Consider the following 22,457-nt stretch of genomic DNA (forward strand, 5'->3'; position numbering starts at 1 on the left):
TTGACTTGGGACTTGACTCGGACTTGAGGACAAAGACTTGGGACTTGACTCGGACTTGCAAAACAATGACTTGGTCCCACCTCTGTTAGAGATACAGTTTGTCATTGTTTGTCCAAACTGTTACAAATGCCCTTTTATAATTAAGATTTAATGCTACATTTGATTCAGCATGAAGAACAATGTTTTTTATTGTCATGAAAGTTTTGAAGTCGTTTAACAAGTTTTTGTTGATCTGGTTACATTTTAATGGAATCTATTTCTAGCTTTCTATTGATTTGATCCTATAATGATAAAAAAACACAATTGAGCCAAATTTAGTTTTAGCCGAAGCTGTTGTAGCATGTCAGCGCTACAGTGAAAGCAGTCTACTTTCACCTTTTTTTTTTTTTTTTGCTGAAATCAATGGGCTGCACGGTGGCGCAGTGGTTAGCGCTCTTGCCTCACAGCGAGAAGGCCCCGGTTCGACTCCCGGCTGGGACCTTTCTGTGTGGAGTTTGCATGTTCTCCCCGTGCATGCGTGGGTTTTCACCGGGGACTCCGGCTTCCTCCCACCGTCCAAAAACATGCTTCATAGGTCAATTGGTGACTCTAAATTGCCCCTAGGTGTGAATGTGAGAGTGGATGTGTGTGTGATTGAGGCCCTGCGACAGACTGGCGACCTGTCCAGGGTGTACCCCGCCTTCGCCCATCAGTAGCCGGGATAGGCTCCGGCACCCCCGCGACCCCGAAAGGGAAGAAGCGGTCAAGAAGATGAATGAAATCAGTTTATCCAAGACATCATAGAGAAACCCAAATTAGTTTTTTTGTTTATAATTGTAAGATTTTATTGTTAAAGCTGCGTGATTGATTTGTTATTCATACATTTATGGCAAAATAGGTACCCACAATGAGATACATGTAAATGCTATCAAACCTTCACACAACTGAACTCCTCAACATTTTGCAAAAAGTTTTGAATATTTCCCATAACATCAAAACATAATTGTTTTATTTAAAACAGATATAGTCAAAGATGGCTATAACCGGAAGGCAACATGTTGTAAAACCAATTTTTAGACTTAATATTTGGAAAAAAGTATGATTGGGGTTAAAAAACTGAAAATAATTGAAACATTTTATAACACGAAGAGAGTGAGATATCTCCAAACTCTCTTCCCACTCCCTATAACTACTAAAAAACTTTATAGTGCCCTGGATTTTAAAAGCAATTCGGACACCATGCACACTACTTGTAAAACAGCAAATATGACATCAACAGTTTCCTGAAGGAAAAAAAACAATAAGAATTAACAGTTTACAAGCATTTACTTATGAATCCATTGTGTTCTGAAGATTAAAATTTAGATGGTTAAAAAAAAAAAAAAATTGTCCACAAAGTAGTGAAGGAATTTCTACAGTCTTTGGTTGTAATTAAAGTAGTGGAGCAGAATTTGGTGGGTGCTAGATCAACAGTTCATGAAAAAAATCAACTAATTATTCAATTTGATGTAAATTGCAACAGAATTTTTTGTCAAAAATATTTCCTAACATTGGGCAAAAGGTTCGAGTCGTTTTACAGCTTCAGTGTCCGAGTTTATGGATGAAACAGTCACAATAACTGTAATATTTGTCACATGCTTCAGCTCTCGTAAACCAAGTCTCAGACCTCATACTTGAACGTCTGGAGCTCAGTGAGGTTCCTTCACAGTAGAACATTCCTGGAACGTTCTCCCTGCAGCCTTCGTCTGCTTGTCTTTCAAATCCCCTTTAGAAAAATATTAGTTTTCTCTTCAGCGTCTGAAGGTCAGTCTTTTGGTTCACTCCAGGTCTCATGCTCACTTATTAATAAAGGTGGGGTAGTAGTAGCATGCTCGTTCACATTACTGCTGCCTTGATTGTTGATTTAATCTCAGTTTTTGAGTTTTTTTTATTGAAATTTACTTTCAGCGTTTTATTTCTCTAACAAAAGGCTGCTGTTAATATGGGACTATTTTATTTTTGTAAATATGTTCCCATCATAATGAGTGCAAGATGCTGAAAGACAAAAAAAAAAGATGGTAAGATGTTTTAAAGGCCTAAAGGGAAGCTGTGGGACGCTACTGTTCTGCGCTGATACAAGCACTCCCCCAGCAGGAACCCCTGCAGCTGACTGAACTGTGCCTGTGCCCGTCTCAGAAGTTTCAAACAGCTATTATAGCTGTTCTGATGTGCTTCTAAGTGGAGTTGGAGCAGCAGCTGGTACCAGTTGCATGCTATTCATGCACAGAGCCTTCAGTCAGAAGCAGAGGCTGTGTGTGGTCCAGTGAGTCTGGCCCGAGCGGCTCAGCGTGCAGCCTCAGAGCGCCTCAGTCTGCAAAAAGTGAGTTTAGGAAAGCTGTGAAGTTCTGCTGCCCGCACTGAAAGTAAATGACTGTTATCGGAATCATCAACGGGGCGCGCACTGATTCACTGTGTGTAAATGTTGTACTCGCACAACCTAACTTGGGCGTTATTTGTTTGGTTTCAGTTCAGCTCTGGAGGAAAGGTTTGTTTCAGTTTAACCTGTGAATTTTCTGTCCACATTTTTAAGCAAAAAATTATTTGTAACGTCATCTTTTTTTTAAATAAGGTTTTTAGATAGTATAATGATGAAATGTTGAGTGACTTGGTTTTGCTAACAGCAATCTTAGTTTTTAAAAATATTGATAAAAGTGTTCAAGAAACAAGTACATGCTGTCTCAAAGTTAAAAACACCGGTTTCTAACATGGTGTTACTGTGTTATTAAGAAGTCATTATCAACTAATTTTGTGTTCTTTCAAGACATAAAGTAATTATTTAAAAATGAATAGCAATAGATGAGTTATAATTACTGGAAGATTTAAAAATTGGCTAAACTAAAAGCGTTCTTGGGATTTCATAGAAGCAGCCATGTTGAAATGAATCAAACTCTGTCGCACAGGGGGCCAAAATCCAAAACGCTCCATAGGTTGTGGACATGATAAACATTTATTGAGCACACTAAAAATAAAATGTTAAAACTTTAAAAATTCTACTTTTTAGCTTTACTATGAATAAAAACAGGCAGGAATTTTATTCCAGAATAAATCAACTTAAATAACTTTCAATATTTTACTCTCTGTAAAAATAGAATTTGCTGTCCCGTATTAGTCTGAGGGGGGGAAAATAAAAATAAGAACAAAATTAGAGGATCTATTTTATTGTAGTCTCAATAAAATATGAAAACTATCATACGGTTTAGAAGACCCAAGCAGGCTGTCTCCCCATGCTGCAGTTGTTCTCTGTCTGCCCATCAGCCAGCTGCCCGGAGGCTGGCATAGCTCCGCGCTCCTGCCCCATGGCCTCTGTGTCTTCTCCCAAAAGAAGCTCCGCTAACCCCATGAGCCTGAAAGGAGTACAAAATGTTAGGAAAGTGGATGCAAGCTCAGGAAGAGAATGCTCACATCAATCCTCCACATTGGATTGGTATTCTACCTGCTGATCAAGTTACTGAAGACGTCACATGCCCAAAACCGAGTCCCTGATTGGTCGACACGATGCATCGACAAATGTAGCCTGATGCTCAAGTTGCTCTTCAAGACTCCAGGTTGATGCAGCATTGAAACTCCTCTGACGTGTGAATTGGGTTACGCAGCTTTAGAAATGCTCGTATTAAATATGATATGAATTGTCAAAGGTCACAGGGTAAAGTGCAGGATGGAGAAGACACTGGGTACTGTTTCAGACCTGTTTTTGCTTTGAAATCCAACTTTTTTCTTCAAAGAAACATAACAGATTAATAAATGATGGTATTAACAGATTCCGTCTAAAACAAAAAATCAACACTATCTTCCTTTTGTTATGCCTTTTATTATTTAATCAAACATAAAGTGGATATTATCACTGCTTCTGTTGTTCATTTTTTGGTCTTTGTATTATGTTGAGATTGAAGTTAAATCATCTAAAAACCTCAATAAAACTAGTGTTTTAACCTACCTGAATGTATTTCCAAATATATTTAAAAAATATTTTTTTTGTGTTTTTTCCATTCAAGGTTATCCTAAATTAATAGTCCTGAATTAAACAGTATGTTGCAAATTGATAACATACGGAGTGAGGGGGTTAATGGTAAACAAAGAAACTGCTGTGGATGATTAGAGATAATAAAGAACAAACGTCAGAGTCGGTAACCACTGGTGACAGGTCACACACAATTCTCCATTGACTCACATGTTAAAAACATTAGTATAAACCATAGTACTTTCTTTTATCGGAACCTTTTGTTATCTTTTATTTTTGCTAAGTTTATCGTTGTGACAGTTTTATTTTTTGACATTGATGATTATGGCTAATAGATAATAAAAACTTTAATCAGAAAAATTAATATAGGGAAAATAATTGTTGGAACTTCATGCTGTTACACCCAGATCAGCCAATTAACTCATAACACGTTCAATGACCATGGTGTTCAATATCCCTAACCTTAACCCAACAGTAAATTGATAGATCAAGATGCAGACTTAATAACAGCTATCAATGCAAGCTGGGCTTCCACAGGATGATTGGCTCCATTGTACATATATATATATTTCCTGTTGTTCCTGCAGAATGAGGCCGGACCATGAACCAAGAGCATAAAAATGAACAAAGTTTTCAGCATCCTGACATCTTCAATGTATCCTTGATTGGTCTGATGTGATTTTCTAATTTTCTGGGACATGTAATTAAAAGGTTTTTCTTATCTTCCCTCTAACCATGTTTTCTTCATCCTCCTCACTCTTGACTACATCCATGAACCTCTTCTTTGGTCTCCCTCTAGTTCCTGGTAGCCCCAAGCTCAGCATCTTTTTACCAACATCATCACCTTTCCTCCTCTCAACATGTCTTAACCATCTCAATGTGCTTCACTGCATTTATTTCCAGAACATTTACCATGATCCATTCCTCTGATGGATTCATACTTGATCTAATCCATCCTAGTCACTCCAAAAGAGAACCTCAACATATTCATCTGTGCTTCCTCCAGTTCTGCATCCTAATTCTTTCTCAGAGTCAACATGGCTGCTCTGACCTCAGTCTTCTACACATTTCCTTTCATTCTTGATGACAGTCATTTGTCATACATCTCAAAGCTTCCTTCTTTTGACTCTTTCCCACACTGTACTGTTGACTCTAAATACTCTAAGTCCTCCACCTTCCTCACTTCTGGTCCCTGTAACTTCACTCTTCCACTTGAGTTCCTCTCATTCAACTCCCTCCCTCTCTAGATCTCCCTCCACCTGCTCCCAGCTCTCACTACAGATCACAGTGTCATCTGCAAACATCATAATCCTCAGAGATTCCGGTGTATGCTCACCTGTCAGTCTGTGCATCACCTCAGAAGAAGCTCAGGCTGATCCTTGGTGCAGTCCCACATCCAACCGTGAACTCTTGTCATCTCACCACTGTCTTACGGCTCTCATGTTTTTGCATGTATTTCCAGGTCATGGATTAAATGTCACATGACGACCACAAGTCAGAATCGGCTGAAAATAAATAAAATAAATAAAAACAAAGTCAGACCGAATGAGTTTTTATGTTTTATTGGTTTTACAAATTCATTGAAAGATGGTCAAATTCCAAGGTTTTTAAATCTAATAAAGTAAGTTATGACAAAGAAATAAACTAAAATAAACATTAAAACAGCTACATACTTTGACATCAAGGGAGTTATATAATATAAACTAATATAAAAGTTGGAATCTCCTTAAGGAGCAGGCATTTTTTATACTGGGTCGGTTGATGTGGCCAAAAATAAAATAAATCCAGATTCTGAATGATTGTTTGCATTCACACTTGTTGAAAAAAACAATCAAGACTATTTTTTTGGCCTAAATTCATTTCATTAATCATCTTTTACAGTTTCCTCTCATCGTTTCAGTCTTTGATTTTGTTTGTTGTGTGTTAAGCACATTTTAAAGAAATAGCCTGTGATTCAATGGAGTTGAGAACTACTTTTTTTTAAAGAGGATTTTCTTTTTATTTGTGTGATCACATCCATGTGGAAATGACTTTCTGACTCTGAATGCTGGTGTTGGTTTGGCTCCTCAGGTTTAGTTCTACTGTTGTCGATCTGAAACTCTCACTCCAATCATCTTTTGATCTATTGTAAAAGCGTTCTCAGTGGTCTTTTCAATGTGATGATGCTGTTGTAACCAAAATTTTAAAAACTGTTTAGTTTTCAAGGTTATAGTTTCTATTGAGCGGCAGTAGTTTGTTAGAAATTCACGTCTGAGTTGTGGGCGTTACCATTAGTGCAGAGCAACCCCGCCCCCACTTCCCCACTTCAAGCATTTAGCTTGTGTCCCACCCAGCGTACTTTCTATCTCACTAAAAAGCTCTTTTTTAAACTGCACGTTTTTGACTGCTGCTGATTCAGACAATTTGAATGAATAAACACTTAGAAATGCATTTTTAAGCTAAATTGTCTTTATAGAAGTCCTCTCTCATTAGAATAAATGTCACAAGAACACGTTAAAAACAGAATTTTCATTGGATTGGGTCTGTAAACGGTTGGAGAGGCAGTGTGCCGGCTGCACTGATGTCAGAGTTCATGCCTCACCTGGCTGTTTCTGTGTGTAGGGTGAATGTCTGCGGAGGACAGTGCTGCCATGGATGGAGTCAAGCTCAGGGATCGCAGCGCTGCACAAAACGTAAGTCTGCCCTCTAGACAGCTCACTTCACAATAACCCTCTATGTGTTTCTTCAGTTTATGCATCATTTGACATCATTACAGCAAAACGTTTCACACTTTTCAAAGTCAATATGTATCTTTTTTATGACTATCTCTAACAACCTTTCCTTAAAAAACGAACTACAATTTTTTACTACTTCGATGAAATGAGTGTGTCTATAAAAACCCACAATTTGTTTGTTTCTGCTTTGACAAACAGTCACACATCCTTAATATTTATTCAAATTTGACTTGTTTATTATTCATAGAGGATAACATCACTTTGAAAAAGTATCACTATAATGAAAAAGAATAAAAATCTTTAGAAAATATGATCAAATGTCTGTAGATTTAGATTTAGTTTCTACTAACTTTTTCTATGGTGGCCCTGAAGTCCAAATTACACCAACAAATCTTTCAACACCAAAAGATATTAAAGATCACGATGACCAAAAAAAAAAAAACAATAATAATAATAATAATAAACTAACATTACTTATTAGATATCAAAGCCAGAGACCAAAACATAATAAAAAACATAATTCCTAAAATAAAAATAAACTAAATAAAAAGGGTACAAGTTCTAGAAATCAAAAGGAAATTTAAAAAAATGAAACCCAAAAGTAAACTGGAAAACATAGGTGTTATGGGACATCACTGATTGGATGAGGATGTTTGTTCACCTTTTCAATCAGAAGTTATTTGACATGAGGCGATGTCTTCTGACAAAATATATCTTTAATATGTGATCAACTCTTAAACACAGGCTAAATTCAGTCAGTTATATCCCATAATACTTACCTTTTCTGGTTTCTGATTTTTTTTTCATTTTGATTAAATAGAAATTACTTTTATTTTCTGAAATATATATATTTATTTTGTTTTGATTTCTAAAATACAACATTTTGCTTTTTTAAATTGTCATTGTGATCTTCAATATGTTTTTGCATTGGACGGTTTGTTGATGTGATTTGCCCTTCAGGGCCACCATACTTTTTATTCCATAGTGTGTTAATATTATAGATGTGCAAAGTTTATTTTTAATATTATTTTGTATTATTGTAGGTTTTTATGCCGCTGTTTCTTTCTAAATTTGATCATCAAAAAGGTAACTCAAGTTTGAATAACTATTATTCTTAAATTTGCACATTAGTCGTTTGTGGTGATGATCCATCATTTTAAAATACTTTTATCTTGAAGCCATTTCTTGAAGTTTTTTCTTCATTCATTTTGTTTATTTTGGGTTTCAGTGCAGATAAGTCACCGTTAAATCTTCTACAGCAGCCGTCTCATTTTTTTCCGGCTGAAACAGAAGCTTCTGCTTCAGTTAAAGTGGCCCGAGAGCCACCAGAGCATGGAGCCACCCTGCATAATGTGTCCCTTCAGTGCTTCAACCCCCACATCAGTGAAATACGACAAGCTTCCTTTGAATGTGGACCAACAAGCAGCAGGAAGTCCAGTCAGGATAAACCCCTTTTCCCTCGACAGCAGAGACACTCACAGACTGTTCAGCTGCTTACAGCTCAGCCTTGTGTTTCTGCAGAAGGAACACTGTTTTTGGTGACATGTTCCTGACACATTTGCAGACTTGTTTTTCTTTTTTGTCGAGGCAGAGCAGCTTCTCTTCTTGTCTGCCGTTTGCTGACATGTGACTCTGCCACACGGAGCTGATCAGATTTAGGAGACGATCAGGAGACATTCCTCTGGCTCCTCCAGACCGGAGGCTCTCAGCTGGTGGAAAATTATCTAATTGCGGAGCAGAATGGATCTTTGTGAGACCGACCTGAAAGGAACGGTGGGGCGGTGATGCTCTGGTTCAAACGCTGCAGGCTGCAGGACACATCCTGAAGTTCTGCTCTGCGAATTACTCATCTCTGATTTACAATGCAAATTTGTTCATTTAATAAATGACATCACTGATTTTTAAAGTGTCAAAGCTTTAATATTCAAGCTAGAACTTTGAAATGTAAAGGGGAAAAAAGTAAACTACCTCAAACTTTAACCTATTAAGAAACGGTTGAAGGAGAGCACATATCTCAAACCAAATCACAACATTTTGACAAATATCAACTTAATTAAAAAGCTCAGATTTAATTTTGTTTTGTTAGTTTTCCATTTGATGCACCAACGACAGTAAATTGAACTATTTTTATTAAATCACTGCCGACATTACACTCTCTACTACATTTGCTGCACTGAGATGATCATATGTGACAGGGTGTCTTTTATTTTGAAAGGAACTCAAGTGAACTGTCAAACGTTTCTTAAAAATTGCTATTTTCTTTTGAAGTTCTTGTTTTATTTATACAAAATAAACAACAGTTCATCATGTTTGTCCTAATAGCAACAATAGAATAACTACAAATAAGTTTCATATTTTTATAAGGAAGACTTTGTGGGTCGTTCTGGGTTGTAGTCAGTGAGAAATCAACCCAAATGGCTCTTTCAGAGTTGAATGTTCCAAACCTCTGACCTAAGCTCAGGAGCTGCCTCTTTATGTGAGCTCTGCTTTGATAAAATGCATTTTTTTTTATCAAAATGTAAGCAATTATGACTATTTTTCATCCTTTCTCTGCAGAAAATCTTTAGATATTTGTTTAGACATTATACGATTTGTTGATGAATTGCACAAACATTATTAATATTTGCAGTTTTGCACCAGTAACCTGCACATGTAAACATCTGAAAGGATTATGTAAAAACAAAGTTTTATTTAGGCTACTTTGTTAAGAGAGTTTTCAGTGATACAGATAATAAAACTGTTCATATTCCTGGTCTAGATAAGAATACATTTTCTCAACCAGCCTAAGTTAATTGAGTTAATTTGTTGCTAGTTTTTCAATTATCAGTAAAATAATTCAGTATTGTCTTTGTGTGAGTAGATTTTCATAACCTTTACTAATGATAAAACCAGAATTTATTTGTTTTTCTACAATTTTGGGTCTACCTGTGGTGGTCTCCAGCCCAGATAAAATACAGGGTAAAACTCTCTGCTCACATCACCAGTGAAAAGTTAATTTACTATGGCGACCCCTGAAGGGATAAGCTAAAAACTGACACAAACACAACACAAATAAGCTTTTTTTTCAAATTACATTTATTCGTCTGCTTCTGATTTAAAATGGTTTGAATAAAGAACATTCAAAAATGCTGTTTTAAGCTGAACTTACTTTATTTATATTCTCCATCATGAGAAAATTACACAAAAACATGTTAAAAACACCCCAAAAAAAAGTTTTCTTTTGAGTGGATCACTAACAAAGTTACACCATCACTTTTGCCGGGTAATTTTTACTCATTATAATATACCTAATAACAAGTATTCGCCATTAAAAAAAGTTTAAAATATGACAACACATGATAAATTTAAGTGGTTTTCTTTTATTTTCAAATGTGGTTTATGTAACAAAATGGAAATAGAGACACAAAAACATCCTTGAAAATTACTGATTAGGAATTAGGAATTTGAGAGCAAAAAATTCCTAAAAAAATAATAATGATGCTGGAGACTTGGCCTTTGGTCCACCTATTCCTGGGACACGTGAGACTTTCATGACACTCAGAAACATACAACATATTGAAAATCATGTAAATACTTTTGGTCTGGTGAAAATCACCCGGTGATAGCGCTCTAGGGTTGTTGGGCTGCAGGTCCACATGTTGGTCATGTCCATGCTCACGTTGCACCTCCACACGCTGATCTGTTCTGATTCTTAGTTAAAGGGCTCAAAAGTCACTGTAGACAGCAAAGGTCTGCCTACCTAATGCATACTTATTTCTAAAAAACATGAGGAACTGTTGAAAGCATTTGACAGGCTGTAAAGCTAAATTTAGGTAAGTAGATTTCAGAAAGATTATTTGACACAGAATGTTGCACAAATGAAGTTTAAGCTGTTAGTAAACCACAGGAGAATTACTGTCTACGTTTAGTAGAGTTAAACACTTTCATAATACAGTTTGCTTCCTTTTGTGAACATTCAGCTTAAGTTTGGTCTTTTTTGGGGAAAAAAAGTCTTTATTTACTTGCAGATGACCTCTGGTGGGCTTTACTGCAGTGGGACTGTAGACAGACTTTCTGCCAAATATGAAGGATGCAGATACTCAACCATCAAAAAGAAAAGCAGCTTCAAAAAGTGTGATGAGTTTAATGAGAGTTTATGCCCACACAAGCACACCCACTGTGAGATTATCAGTATGCTGCTGGGTGAATTGGAAAGCTCGATGCACAGTTATGGAGTATTTCAGCCAGCAAATGTCGAACATGAGGTGAAACTTTTAGAGGACAGCTCAGAATTAGCAGGAAACAGCACAGGGTTCAGACACAGTTCACCCAAAACAGTCTGGAGAGAGAGCCCAGAATTTAAATTTTAACTTCTGATCAGATGGCTTCAAGTCACGGCACAGTCAGTGGATTACTTTGACGGTGTTTCTTAATGCCACTGCTGGCCGGCGGGCAGATGAGTGTCTCTCCCACCTCAGATCCATAAATTCTCCACATTTCTTCTTATCAGAGCTAATCTGAGCCTTTTTAGGACCAGCAGTGACTTGGGTAGTGTGGAATTTAATACCTCACATATCGGTGTCATTTCTTCCCATCACTACGTGCTTCTGAATGAACATCTGTCGCAGGCGCATGCAAGGTCAACCTGGCTCCCCCAGCATCGGAGCAATCTTCCTCCCTCCACTTTGGAATTTTAAGACCTTCCAAAGTGAGAATGATTATGCAACAAAGCTTCTGCATCTCTCCTTGGGTTTAGATGACATATTTAAGGTTTGCTCAGCGGGGCGTGAAGAGGCTCCGTGATCGTACATGCTCAGATCAGAGATGCCACCATTTTCTGTCCTCAGCTAACAAGTCTCGTTTGGGGAACAAATGTCTGCTCCAGAGAGAAAAAGGCTTACAGAACAGATGGCAGCTTCAGCTCCAGGCCACAGAGAAGTGGGGAAATGAAAAATATTTATGCTAGTTGAGGAAGAAAGCCAAAAACGCCTCATCCAAAGTGGAAAATTAGCTGTGGCTTTGTGTCAAAACAGTAACGTAATTTAGCCTAGGGGGGTAAGGACAGCTATGATATCATGTTTGAGGTAATCTCCTTTCAGAGGATGGGTGTAACTCAACTGATACCAGATTTTAAAGCAGGGATGCACATTCTTGGACTGCGGTTGCTACGAGGGCCGGGATTGGAGGGCCTAAATGTTGCATAAATCTTTGTTTAAATGTTTACCGCAGGGACCTGCCGGGTTCTGCACAGATGGTTTCACTCTGGAGGAGTTGCTGGCTTTCCGCTGGACTAAAGAGATGCAGTTTTTGGAAAAATTAAAAAAATTCTAAAGATTAAAAAGGGAGTAAGAAGACAAAGATTACAGGAAGAAACTGACTGAAAATTGGATGAATTATGATTCTCTCTCAGAATCCAACCTCCTTTTTTGGCCAATTTATTATCCTGAATGAGGCTTAAGACTAAAAATACATTCAGTAGAGTATTCATTTAATATCTTGTGTCGTGTGATTTATGAGTCACTACATTGATATTGATTGGGCTCTATAATCTTCATTATTTATTGAATTTTTGTCCATTATAGCTTAAGGGCCTCAAAGAAACAACAGGACTTCTTCAGACAGAAGTTCTGAATCTGGGATGCAGATCTGCTCCGTCATAGAAGCGTCCATCATCCCACACTTCCATCTTCAGTCGGTCTCTACAAGCTGTGTATACATTTTTTCTAAATCCATTTTTTTTTTTTTATCTGAGACGAAAAATAGACTGTTGTGTTCAACAACTGTTATTGGACTAGACGCCACTAGGCGGAAGCAGTGAGCAAGAGAGTGAGTGAAAACGCAGAAGAAGAGTGGCTGGTAGCCTGTAGCCTTTGTAGCATGTTACTGCTTGTTGCTGCATGTGGAAGTTGAAAATAAAGCCTGTAAACCATACACCTGTGGATTATTTCGAATACCTCCCGGCCACCATAACAGACTTGTTTCTTTAAGTGTTTTTAGAAGTCTTTTGCTGTCAGAATTTCTCACCACTACTCACTAGTGCGTTTGTCGTTATCTAGTGCTGTCCAAATCTATTTCCAAAATCAAGTGCACTAGAAATTTCCCAGAAATCTTTGCGAAAAACTAGCGTGCATCGATGCTTACAACATTGGCATATATAGACCACAATGCATTGCGGTCGCACAATTTTTGGAAACAAAAAAATCATGCTAAAATATACGTTTTATTTTACAAACCGTCCACATTTTCATCATCAGAACACAGTGGAGTCACAAATAAACGTCAAAAAATGTTTGTATTGATTCAATTTTCACTTTGTGAAATCGGTGACATCATATCCAACATTTAGCAAAATGAAAGTAAAGTAGTGAGCATCATGTCTGAATTGCTTTCAAAATCCAGAGCACTCGGTAGTCCAGCACTATGTCGTTTTTTAGTAGTTAGGGATTAGGGGGGGATTCGGACACAGTAAAAAAAAGGATACAAAACACCACACAGAGCAAAGATTTTAAAGTCCCCGTATGACATTTTTTTTATTTAAAAAAAACGTTCCCAGCATTGTTTTAATTATGAAGATCTACTTAAGGCCACAACTGACCTTATGGTTGGATATGGGCAAAAAAAAGGTGCAAACCTGTTTGGAACCCACAGATCCAAGATTTCCAAGTAGTTGCTCCATAGTTCTAATCCAGAGTATCTTCAGTTTAACAGTCCAGGAGGTTTTTCTGGAGAAAAGAGTGAAGGTCAGTGCAGCTTCCTGATTAAAACGGCTGCACAAACTTGTGCCCGTTATCTTCCATTGACTTCCTTTGTATAAGACTGCATGTGTGATGTGTGAGGGCAGAATGTAAACTGCAGCCATGTTGAGGCTTTGTAGTTAAGGAGGAGATGCCCCTATAATCTGCTTGCAGATGAATGGAGGCGTGTATGATTACAGGCTTTCCTCTGGTCCCGTGTACACACAGAAGCTCCAAATTTGAAAAATGTGTTTGGTAAATACAGATTTGAACGCCAGAATCACTTAAATCTAAACTGTTTTATTTACTCTTGAAGGTTGGTTCATATCTTTGATGTCTTGATGCTTCTCAGCTGCATGCTTTTGATGTTCAAGAATATATTCAAGAATATATTTCTGGATCTGAGATGACATATTGTTTTATGCAGATATGAGCATGGATTTAAAATAAATATGATCATTTAATAAGTAGAGGTTGCAGCACGGTTTTGCAGCCATGCATCGTGGTTAGAAACCTATCAACTATGAAATTAATATTGTGTAAAAGTGCATATTTTAGCTGCTTTTTACGTCTGTTGAGTTTTTTGTAAACATTTTGTATTTTACACGTTTTCATGCTTTTATTTTCTCTAAAACCTCCAGGGATTGCCTCATAAAAGGATTACATTTTTTATTATTGTAGTGTTAAATCAATTTAGTCTTTGCTGCTCTGCTAAGCCACATTTGCATCTCCATCATCAAATTGGTCTCAGTTCACCATGTGGTGTTCTTTTGTCGCAGTGGGGAGACAAATTCAAAATCTCCACTTTCATAGTTATTTTTGGCTCATATACCACGTTTACTTTTTTCTTTTAAATGTTATGAAATGCTAAGCACATTTGCCAAATATTGGTTTACACAAAACTTCATTTCCCTTGGCAGACAATTGTTGCCTTTTTTTGCTCCATGACCCAATCTCAACTCTTCTCCTCTCCCTTCATTTGGCCCTCCAAAAGGAGAGTTATGAAAAATAGTTTAATATTTCAGACGTCACTTTTGTTCAATGACGTCACCAATAATTGCCAGTCCGCTAGCTTTAGCACAGAGCTTGAATATACATAAAAACAGCAGTTTTATAATTTTAAAAAGGTCATGCTACAACAAAAAGTCATTACTTACATTTAAATGTAAACTTTGTGGTTCAGAAGGTTATTAATTGTTATTAATCATTACCTTTACTTTATTAGGTAATTGTTATCAATTGTTCACATCAGTTGTTTTCAGTCTTTTTTGAATGTTCCGTGGTTTTAGATGATCCACGATTAGTCTGTCGGTCCAAATATGGCCCTTTATGTCAGATATTTGTTAAAGTTGCATCTGAACTGTAGGACAGAGTTCATTATATGACTGATTTTTATTTATTTATTTTTTTATATCCCAACTATTGACGTGAATAGAGATGGACAATAAGACGTTGATACCTCAGGTTCCAACAAAATGAAGTAATTTTAGTACATTAGACATATTTGAACTTGATCGATAATTTGTGCAGATGTAGCTGGAGGTGGTACGTGTGCGTTGACAGGACATCACTCCGTTCAACTACACAACATTCTGAAAGTCACCAATCTCTAATAGTGCACACATTTAAGCTCTAATTCAATAAAATCAGCTGATTTAAAAAATATCCTCAAAGTTGTTACCAAAAACAAATAAAACATAAATACTAAAAATAACAATAAAACATACATTTCCTTTTGATTTAACCTCATAAGATCTAAAGTCATGTTCAATATGCCTCACCAAAATGTGATGTCCACACATGTAGATGCCAGGTCCTAACAATGTAAAATTCTATGAAAAATTGCTCCCTTTTGAAACCATCCCCTAGTGGTCATTTGAAGAACTGCAAAATGTTGTATTTTACTTTAACTATACGAACAGATGTTGGTGCTTCTTAGAAAATAAGTCAAGTGTCAGGTTCAGGCTTTTATGCAGCACTTGAGTAGTTATGCCACCACTTACTTTTTGTTATTATTTTGTGTTTTTGCTTGAGTATTACAGTTTTAAGTGATGCACATCTTACTTGAGCACCAGCACCACCACTCCACCCACCAGCGCTCATAAATCAAGACTCTTTCTTTAATCTTCCTTTGTTTTTGCTTTATTTACATCCACCATTTATTTTAACTAATGCTCATGTTTCTCTTCTTTCTCTATTTTGGGTTTGGGTTTTGTGTCGTAGCCAACTGCATTCCTCAGTGCCAGAATGGAGGAATGTGCCTCAGGCCCCAGCTCTGCGTCTGCAAACCGGGCTCACAGGGTACATCATGTGAACAGACAACGGTCCAAACACTTCCTTATCCAGCACTGCCCGAGGGTGGACACACCAACGGAAACAACGTGGTACCGCAGCGGCCCATTCCCCAACAAGTGTCCCCCAGTGGGCATGGCTCCGCATCAGCTTCAGTGAACAACATGGCCCAGATGAAGCTGACTGTGAAGGCAGCGCCACAGTTTGTTCGACCCCATTACATCCAGCAGCACATCCAGCATCAGTAAGTACCCGTCTCCAGCCTAACATATGTCAGGAGACCGGCTTTTTTAATATAACTTTCAACTGTTAAGTTAATATAAATTATTTAGATCCATGGACAAAATGTAACATTAGATAATATTGCATTTATTTGTAGTTTTTGGATGAAAGTGATCTTTTATTTTAATAAATAAGGCGGAGAACAAACTTCTGTTTGACTGATGTAATACAGCAGCAGTGCACCGGCTATGAGGGGCGGAGCTAAACAGAGATGTTTCTATGAGAAATCCAACGAGAAAACTGACCAATATTTTATTCTGAGATGGGGACTGACATGAATTTTCCACAATAACAAGCACCGGCGCTATCTAAAAATTGCGGAAACTCTTTGAAAGTCTCGCCCACTGAGGTCGCGGGAGGTGAGCAGTTCAATATCGACAGACACGCCCCCAATTGTGTGGATTCCAGTCAAGCCAACCTGAAATCCAGCTGGATCAAACTTCTCCCAAAAAAAAAAGTTTTATTATTTTTCACAAGCACAATAAAGAAAATGTATGAGAAAAATAGAAAAAGCTGAAAAAAACCCCCAAAAAGAACAGAATTCCAGGAAAAATGTGAAATAGACAGAAGTGAGAAAACATTTTTTTGGCCTGCCTGGTATGACTTTAACCTGGATTTTTTTTTTTGTATTTTCATTCTGAAACATGTTGATTAGTTTGTTGAAAAATTTATTCTTGTAGTTTTTATAAAATTTTACCTAAAACTTTAATTCTGTGTTCGTTAAAGCAGTTATTATCACTGAGTGATCCAAGTGAAATAATTTGACATAAGCCTATTTAATAAGCCTGCAATGACATGCAATTTCAAAAGACACATTAAAGGACTGTAGATACCGCAAAAAAGTATGTCAATTACGCAATTTCAGCCATATGAGCAAATAGCTAATAGGAGGCAGGAGGTCCAAACATTGACCTCCATTAAAATTTGAACTTTTGATCACAACAGTAATGCTTCAGTTTGATTTTTACTAAATCACTTTATTTTTCAGACAATTTTCAAAATAAGATTGGACATTAATATGTGATTTTTTTTCTTTTAATAAAAACTGAGCTGATTATTTAATGAGGGTGTCCTAATTTCCTCACGACTGTATATAAAGCACATTGCACTATAAGGCGCATTAAGTGAGACATAAGAGTTAAAGGTAAGTCTGTCAGTTAGTCAGGCTTTATGAACTGCGTTCACAGTGACTCTAGAACTTGTTTGTGACACGCTGCACAATAGCCAGGTTAGAAGCTTTATCCACATTAGTGTGTTAACAATAACTGTAACTCTCAACCTTGTTTGTAACATGTAGAAAAAAACAGACTAATACAGCTAAAACGAATGTTACTGTGACTACACTAACTCCTAACCTTGATAGTAAAACGTAAAAAAGAAACACAGTTCGACACTTCAATACGTTAGCCGCATTAGCGTATTTACAATCAACCAAACATTTTGACAGAGCACTCAAAATTGCTTCAACATCCATAAGTAGATTATAATCAACCACTTTCCAAAAAAAATAAAATAAAATAAGGCTTTCATGTGTGCCTTATAGTACAGAAACATGGACTTCTAGAGCCAAACTAACAGCATTTCTACTAAAGAACATTACAGTAACAGTCAAAGACTGCAGTAGCGTGATAGGGTGGAGCTGGCTTTTACTAAAGTAATCAGGGACATTAACGGTCTTCTGCTCTCCTATCAGTCTGTGTGAAACACGGCCTCCGTTTTTGGCTGATAGCTAAAAGCAGTGGCACAGAGTGTGGTCGTCTGCAGCTGGAGCACATCTGCTTCTTGTGCCTTCAAACCTTTGCTGTAAAAACCTCAACTTTTTTCTCTAACTTAAAGTTTTCCATCTTGTTGATGCTCGTCTGACCTGTGGCATCAACAAAACATTGTCTTCCTAAGAACAGATTCTCCCAGCACATTTCCTCCTCTTAAACTGTTTTCCGTTAACCAAATAGATGTCTGTGGTGAGCACCGGTATCCAGATAATGTTTGTATGCATCACATTGCGGGATGGATAACATTTCAGATGTCAGGGAATCTTACTGTGCTCTGTTTTAAATGCACACTGTAAAATGCTGTGGACTTGAGCTGCACACAACTAATTGCTACCAGATCTGTGTCCTCGAAAGCTGCTCTCCATTAGCATCCATCTCCCACACAGTTCTTTTGTTTCCAAATAAATCTTAGTGTTTTTTTTAGACAAGACAGCAAACCAGGACAGTAACTTCAAGGTTAAGAGCTTTTCTGTGAGTCAGACCTGTTATGGAAAGAGGAATCTGAAGATACAAGAGCAGAAAAACTGTGTGGCAAAAAACTTTAGCAAAATTGATGGGAAGCAGGTGTGAAGTAGTGATAAACCACTGGAACAACAAGAAAACAGTCAAGGAAAGGAAACAAGAGTCCTGTGAAAGTAAGACAAGGGCTTGACAGAAAACAGGGACAGTAATCTTGAGTCTAACTTGAAAAAATGAGTAACAAAGACAAAATCCTTTTTAGGAACAAGAGATGTATTATTGCAATATTTAGATCTAGTCCCTGAGGTCTTTACTTAAGAGCCAAAGTTGGGAATTTCAGATCCTTACCTGTAAATTCGCTACTTTGATATCAAGTACCGTATATTTTGGAGTATAAGTCGCTCCCAATTATAAGTCACAGCAGCCAAAGTGAATTAAAAAAAGAAAAAAATCATATAAGACACTCTGGAGTATAAGTCGCACTTTTGGGAGAAACGCTTCTGAACAATTCCGCCAAGCCCGACGTAATTTTTACCACATCGCAACACGGAAGCATTAGCTGGAGTGCTGGGTTAATAAAATTAATTAATTAATTGATTTAAGCTTAACAGATCAATAATCAATTCATAAAAATATAAATCGATTTAGCACATAAAGCTTAAGTCTGCTAGCTTGATGCTAACGTTTAATGGGATCTCCCATAGTACGACTAATGCTAACGCTTGGTTGACGTAAACATACATTGCTGACTAAATTAACATCTTTATAAACTCACAGGCATGAATTTTTCAAACTCTTTTGAGGAAATATTTTTTAAAGTAACCATTTGTGGTCTAAAACATCGTTTTTTGCTCATTCTTTCTTCTTCTTCTGGAATAAGGTGCAATGCAGTAGTGCGATCGCCACCAAGTGGGCAAACTGAATCATTTCGAATTGTTTCTGGAAATTATTATCGATACCCAGCCCTAATTAGCTGCATATCTTATTTACAATGCACAGAAGACATTGATGACATTGAGAGATCAGTTTTATTTATATTGAAGAGCTCAACAAAAGCATCGGTAAGAACGTCTCCATGCCTGGGTTCATGAGATCATTCAGAGACTTTTTTTTTTTTTTTTGGTAAAGCTTACCTTCAAATGCAGTAGCTGCATCTGAATGATGGTTGCTTTCAGCGATACTTCCATCTCTTTGTAACCCAGTTTGACGACTCCCTGTCCTGCAATAGTTAGATGAAGGAACAAATATAGTAAAAATTCTGTTTCTATGCAAAAAATAAAAATATCGTAAAGTTCAGGAGGAGAACGATCAGATTCTTCTCCATGTTGGTTTTTGACGGCACTTCTTCTTCTGCATTGCTGTCAGTAGCAGATATTAATACACACCCACAGTGCCCTCCAGCTGTTGTTAGCGTAAAACAACCACTAAAGGGCAACCAGTTGTTAGTGGGAAAAAAAATGAATATATGAGCCTATTTATGAAAAAAACACACATACATAAAAGTCACTCCTGAGTATAAGTCGCTCCCTTGTCAAACTATGCACACAAACACAACCAATACTTAGGAAAATACTGTATCAGAGTTTGTTTGTTTGTTACAGAGCTCAAATTAGCTTTCACACCTTCCAAACAAATCATCCTATTTGAGACAAGACACTGTGGCAGACCTGAAGGACCACTGTGAAGGCACCTTTACTCATAAATATTGGACTGAATGTCTGTGCACATTTAAAACATGTTTATATTCCAAATCAACTTCCTTTTTATCTGGTCCATGTGTCCTTGGTTAAGTCACCTGACCCCAAATTGCCCATTTTTGCAATAACGTTTGGATAGAAGTGATTAAAGCAGTTACATTTATTATGTCTATGCAATGAGAAAGCACAGCTGGAATTGCCTCGTGAACATTACAACACATATGAAGACAGGAACCAATTAAAATATATTTTTTTATAATTGACTATGTTTTTAAATCTAATACGAAAACAACCTATTACTTACATTTCATTGCTCCGAATAATTTCCAAACATTATGAAAACACTTGGAGGTTCAAATGCAAGAACAGAACACTGACGCTTTGTGACCTCAGAACTTCAGAAGGTCTTTTCAGAGACTGATGGAATCTGATAGAACTCCTTGATTCTGGACCAAACTCTAATCCTTCACAAGGAGTTTTTAGGAAATTTTCTTTCCTTTGCTGAATCCTTGGGCTGCTGTGTTGTTCATACGGTGAGGTTCAGCGAGTTCGCTACGGTAGAGCAGAGAATGTCAGCTCTCAGGGGAGGAGGACTTGGACGGATGGAGTGTAGAGGTCGGAACTGGATTGTGATTGTGGCCAGAGCTGAAAGCAAAGACTGAACACACACATTTAAGAAGTACACAAACCTCAATCTGCAGTCTCCCCGATCTGTTTATGTGGAAATGAGTAAAATCTCCTGTCGTATATTTAAGAGCAGCAGCCTTCTATAACCGTTCTCTCTCCTTTTCCATTTGATGAAGCCGTCTGTGCCAATGTGCTCAGGCATTCCAGATATTTCTTGAGGCCGAAATTAAATCTTTTGTTTAGAAATCCTGCCCTCATTACTCCTAACAGTTTGGGTTTAAATGTCGTGGTTCCTGCCGTATTTGGAATGAAACTTTAACGAGAGTTTTATTTGTCTCATTAAAACACTAAAAACTTTTTCACATTTTCTGTTTTTATCTGCAAGTTAAATAACTTTTAGATCTTTAACCTTTCTGGCAAATTTAGCTAACTGTGGTTTTCCAACTTTTTTTAGCTAATTTAAATTGTTTCCTTGACAGTAGTATCAAGCTAGCATTAAGTAATTGGTTTAAGGATATCTACTGACATTTCAAACTGGATATATCTTCTGTGACAAAACAAAGTAAAGTTGTGAGCTCGGTTGAGTCCATCTATGAGTTCACTCATTCAAGAATATTCTCCTTAAAATGCCCAATTTTGACCCTTAAAACACCCCCCCACCCCCAGTTATCTTTAATCAGAAATAAATCAATAAACAATGAAAAGATAATTAAAGCCAGACTGAACCAAATAAATATATTAACCTTTGGTGTAAAATCTGACTATTTACCATCAGAGTTGTTGGTGGAACTGCAAGAATTTGTTCTTCATAGTTTGGATCAAATTTGGAATCATGCTTGCTTTTTATTTATTTATTTTTTTCTAACTTTAACATTTCTGCAGTTCTTAAGCATTTACAATGCCTTCTAGTGACACAGTCTGTCAATGTCTGTTTTGTTTTTGCCCTCACTCTTTTGGTTTCTGTGCTAGTCGGCTGTGACTTCTACGGAGGGCCCCGCCCACTCACCTGTGGTTCTCCATGGAGAGCAGCACAGCTGCCTGCACTTTAAATTCATTTGTTTGAACATCAGTCCTCGGTGTCATTGTGTCTTTTCAGTTTTGCTACTTGTGGCTATTGCTTCTCTGTGTTATGGTCGGTGTTGTTTTGCTTTGCTGGTTTTCAAGTTTTCCACATTTTGTTAATTAAAATTACATACTTCTCTCATTCTTACTTGTTCTGTCCTGTAGCTGACTGAGTTGTCCCGATACATTAAAAAACTTTTCAAACATTGCAGCACTTGAACAACTAGCAGCAACTTCTTTCAAAGTTTCTCCTCCACAAGTTCTCTGCTCTCGCTACAAATCACAATATCATCTGCAAACATCATAGTCCATGGTGATTCCTGTCTAACCTCATGTCAGTCTGTCCATCACCATTGCTAACAGGAGGGGGCTCAGAGCTGATCCCTGATGTAATCCCACCTCCACCTTGAACTCCTCTGTCACCCCTACAGCACACCTCACCACTGTCTTACAGCCCTCATACATGTAAGACAGTGGTGAGGTGTGCTGTAGGGGTGACAGCGACATCATTATTTTTCCGACTTATTGTTTTAGTAATGTAATAACATTTGCATTAACAAACATCTGTGAAACTTCATTGGAAGTAGAATTTGTCTTATTTTATGACATAGGACCACCTGATTTGATTTTAATAGATTACATAAAAACTTGCACTTTCTTTGCGCACAAACTATTTCAGCAGAATTTGGATCCTTCAACAATAATATGTTAGTGATGTTTGTCAAAGCACTCTAGCAGGAGCCAACATTCTGAAATGCTGACCGCTCTCGGTGCTTTTAGTACAGTGGGCAGTCATTTGGGGAAGTGAGTGTTCAGCTAAGGCTTGTAAATAGTGGTGATAAAAATACATTCTCCTCTGAACA

At 37.3% G+C, this 22,457-nt stretch overlaps 1 protein-coding gene across 2 annotated transcripts in view; it reads left to right on the top strand.

The window, feature by feature from the left end:
* Positions 1-22,457, top strand: part of ltbp1 (latent transforming growth factor beta binding protein 1) — a 115,231-nt gene that overhangs the window by 6,481 nt on the left and 86,293 nt on the right. For both annotated transcript variants that reach the window (XM_024264035.2, XM_024264034.2), the window contains exons 2-3: positions 6,578-6,648; positions 15,627-15,939. In XM_024264035.2, the coding sequence (XP_024119803.1) occupies positions 6,578-6,648; positions 15,627-15,939 (384 nt within the window). The remainder of the gene's footprint in view (positions 1-6,577; positions 6,649-15,626; positions 15,940-22,457) is intronic.

The sequence above is a fragment of the Oryzias melastigma genome, linkage group LG15 (assembly GCF_002922805.2).
Source record: "Oryzias melastigma strain HK-1 linkage group LG15, ASM292280v2, whole genome shotgun sequence".
Classification (NCBI taxonomy): domain Eukaryota; kingdom Metazoa; phylum Chordata; class Actinopteri; order Beloniformes; family Adrianichthyidae; genus Oryzias; species Oryzias melastigma.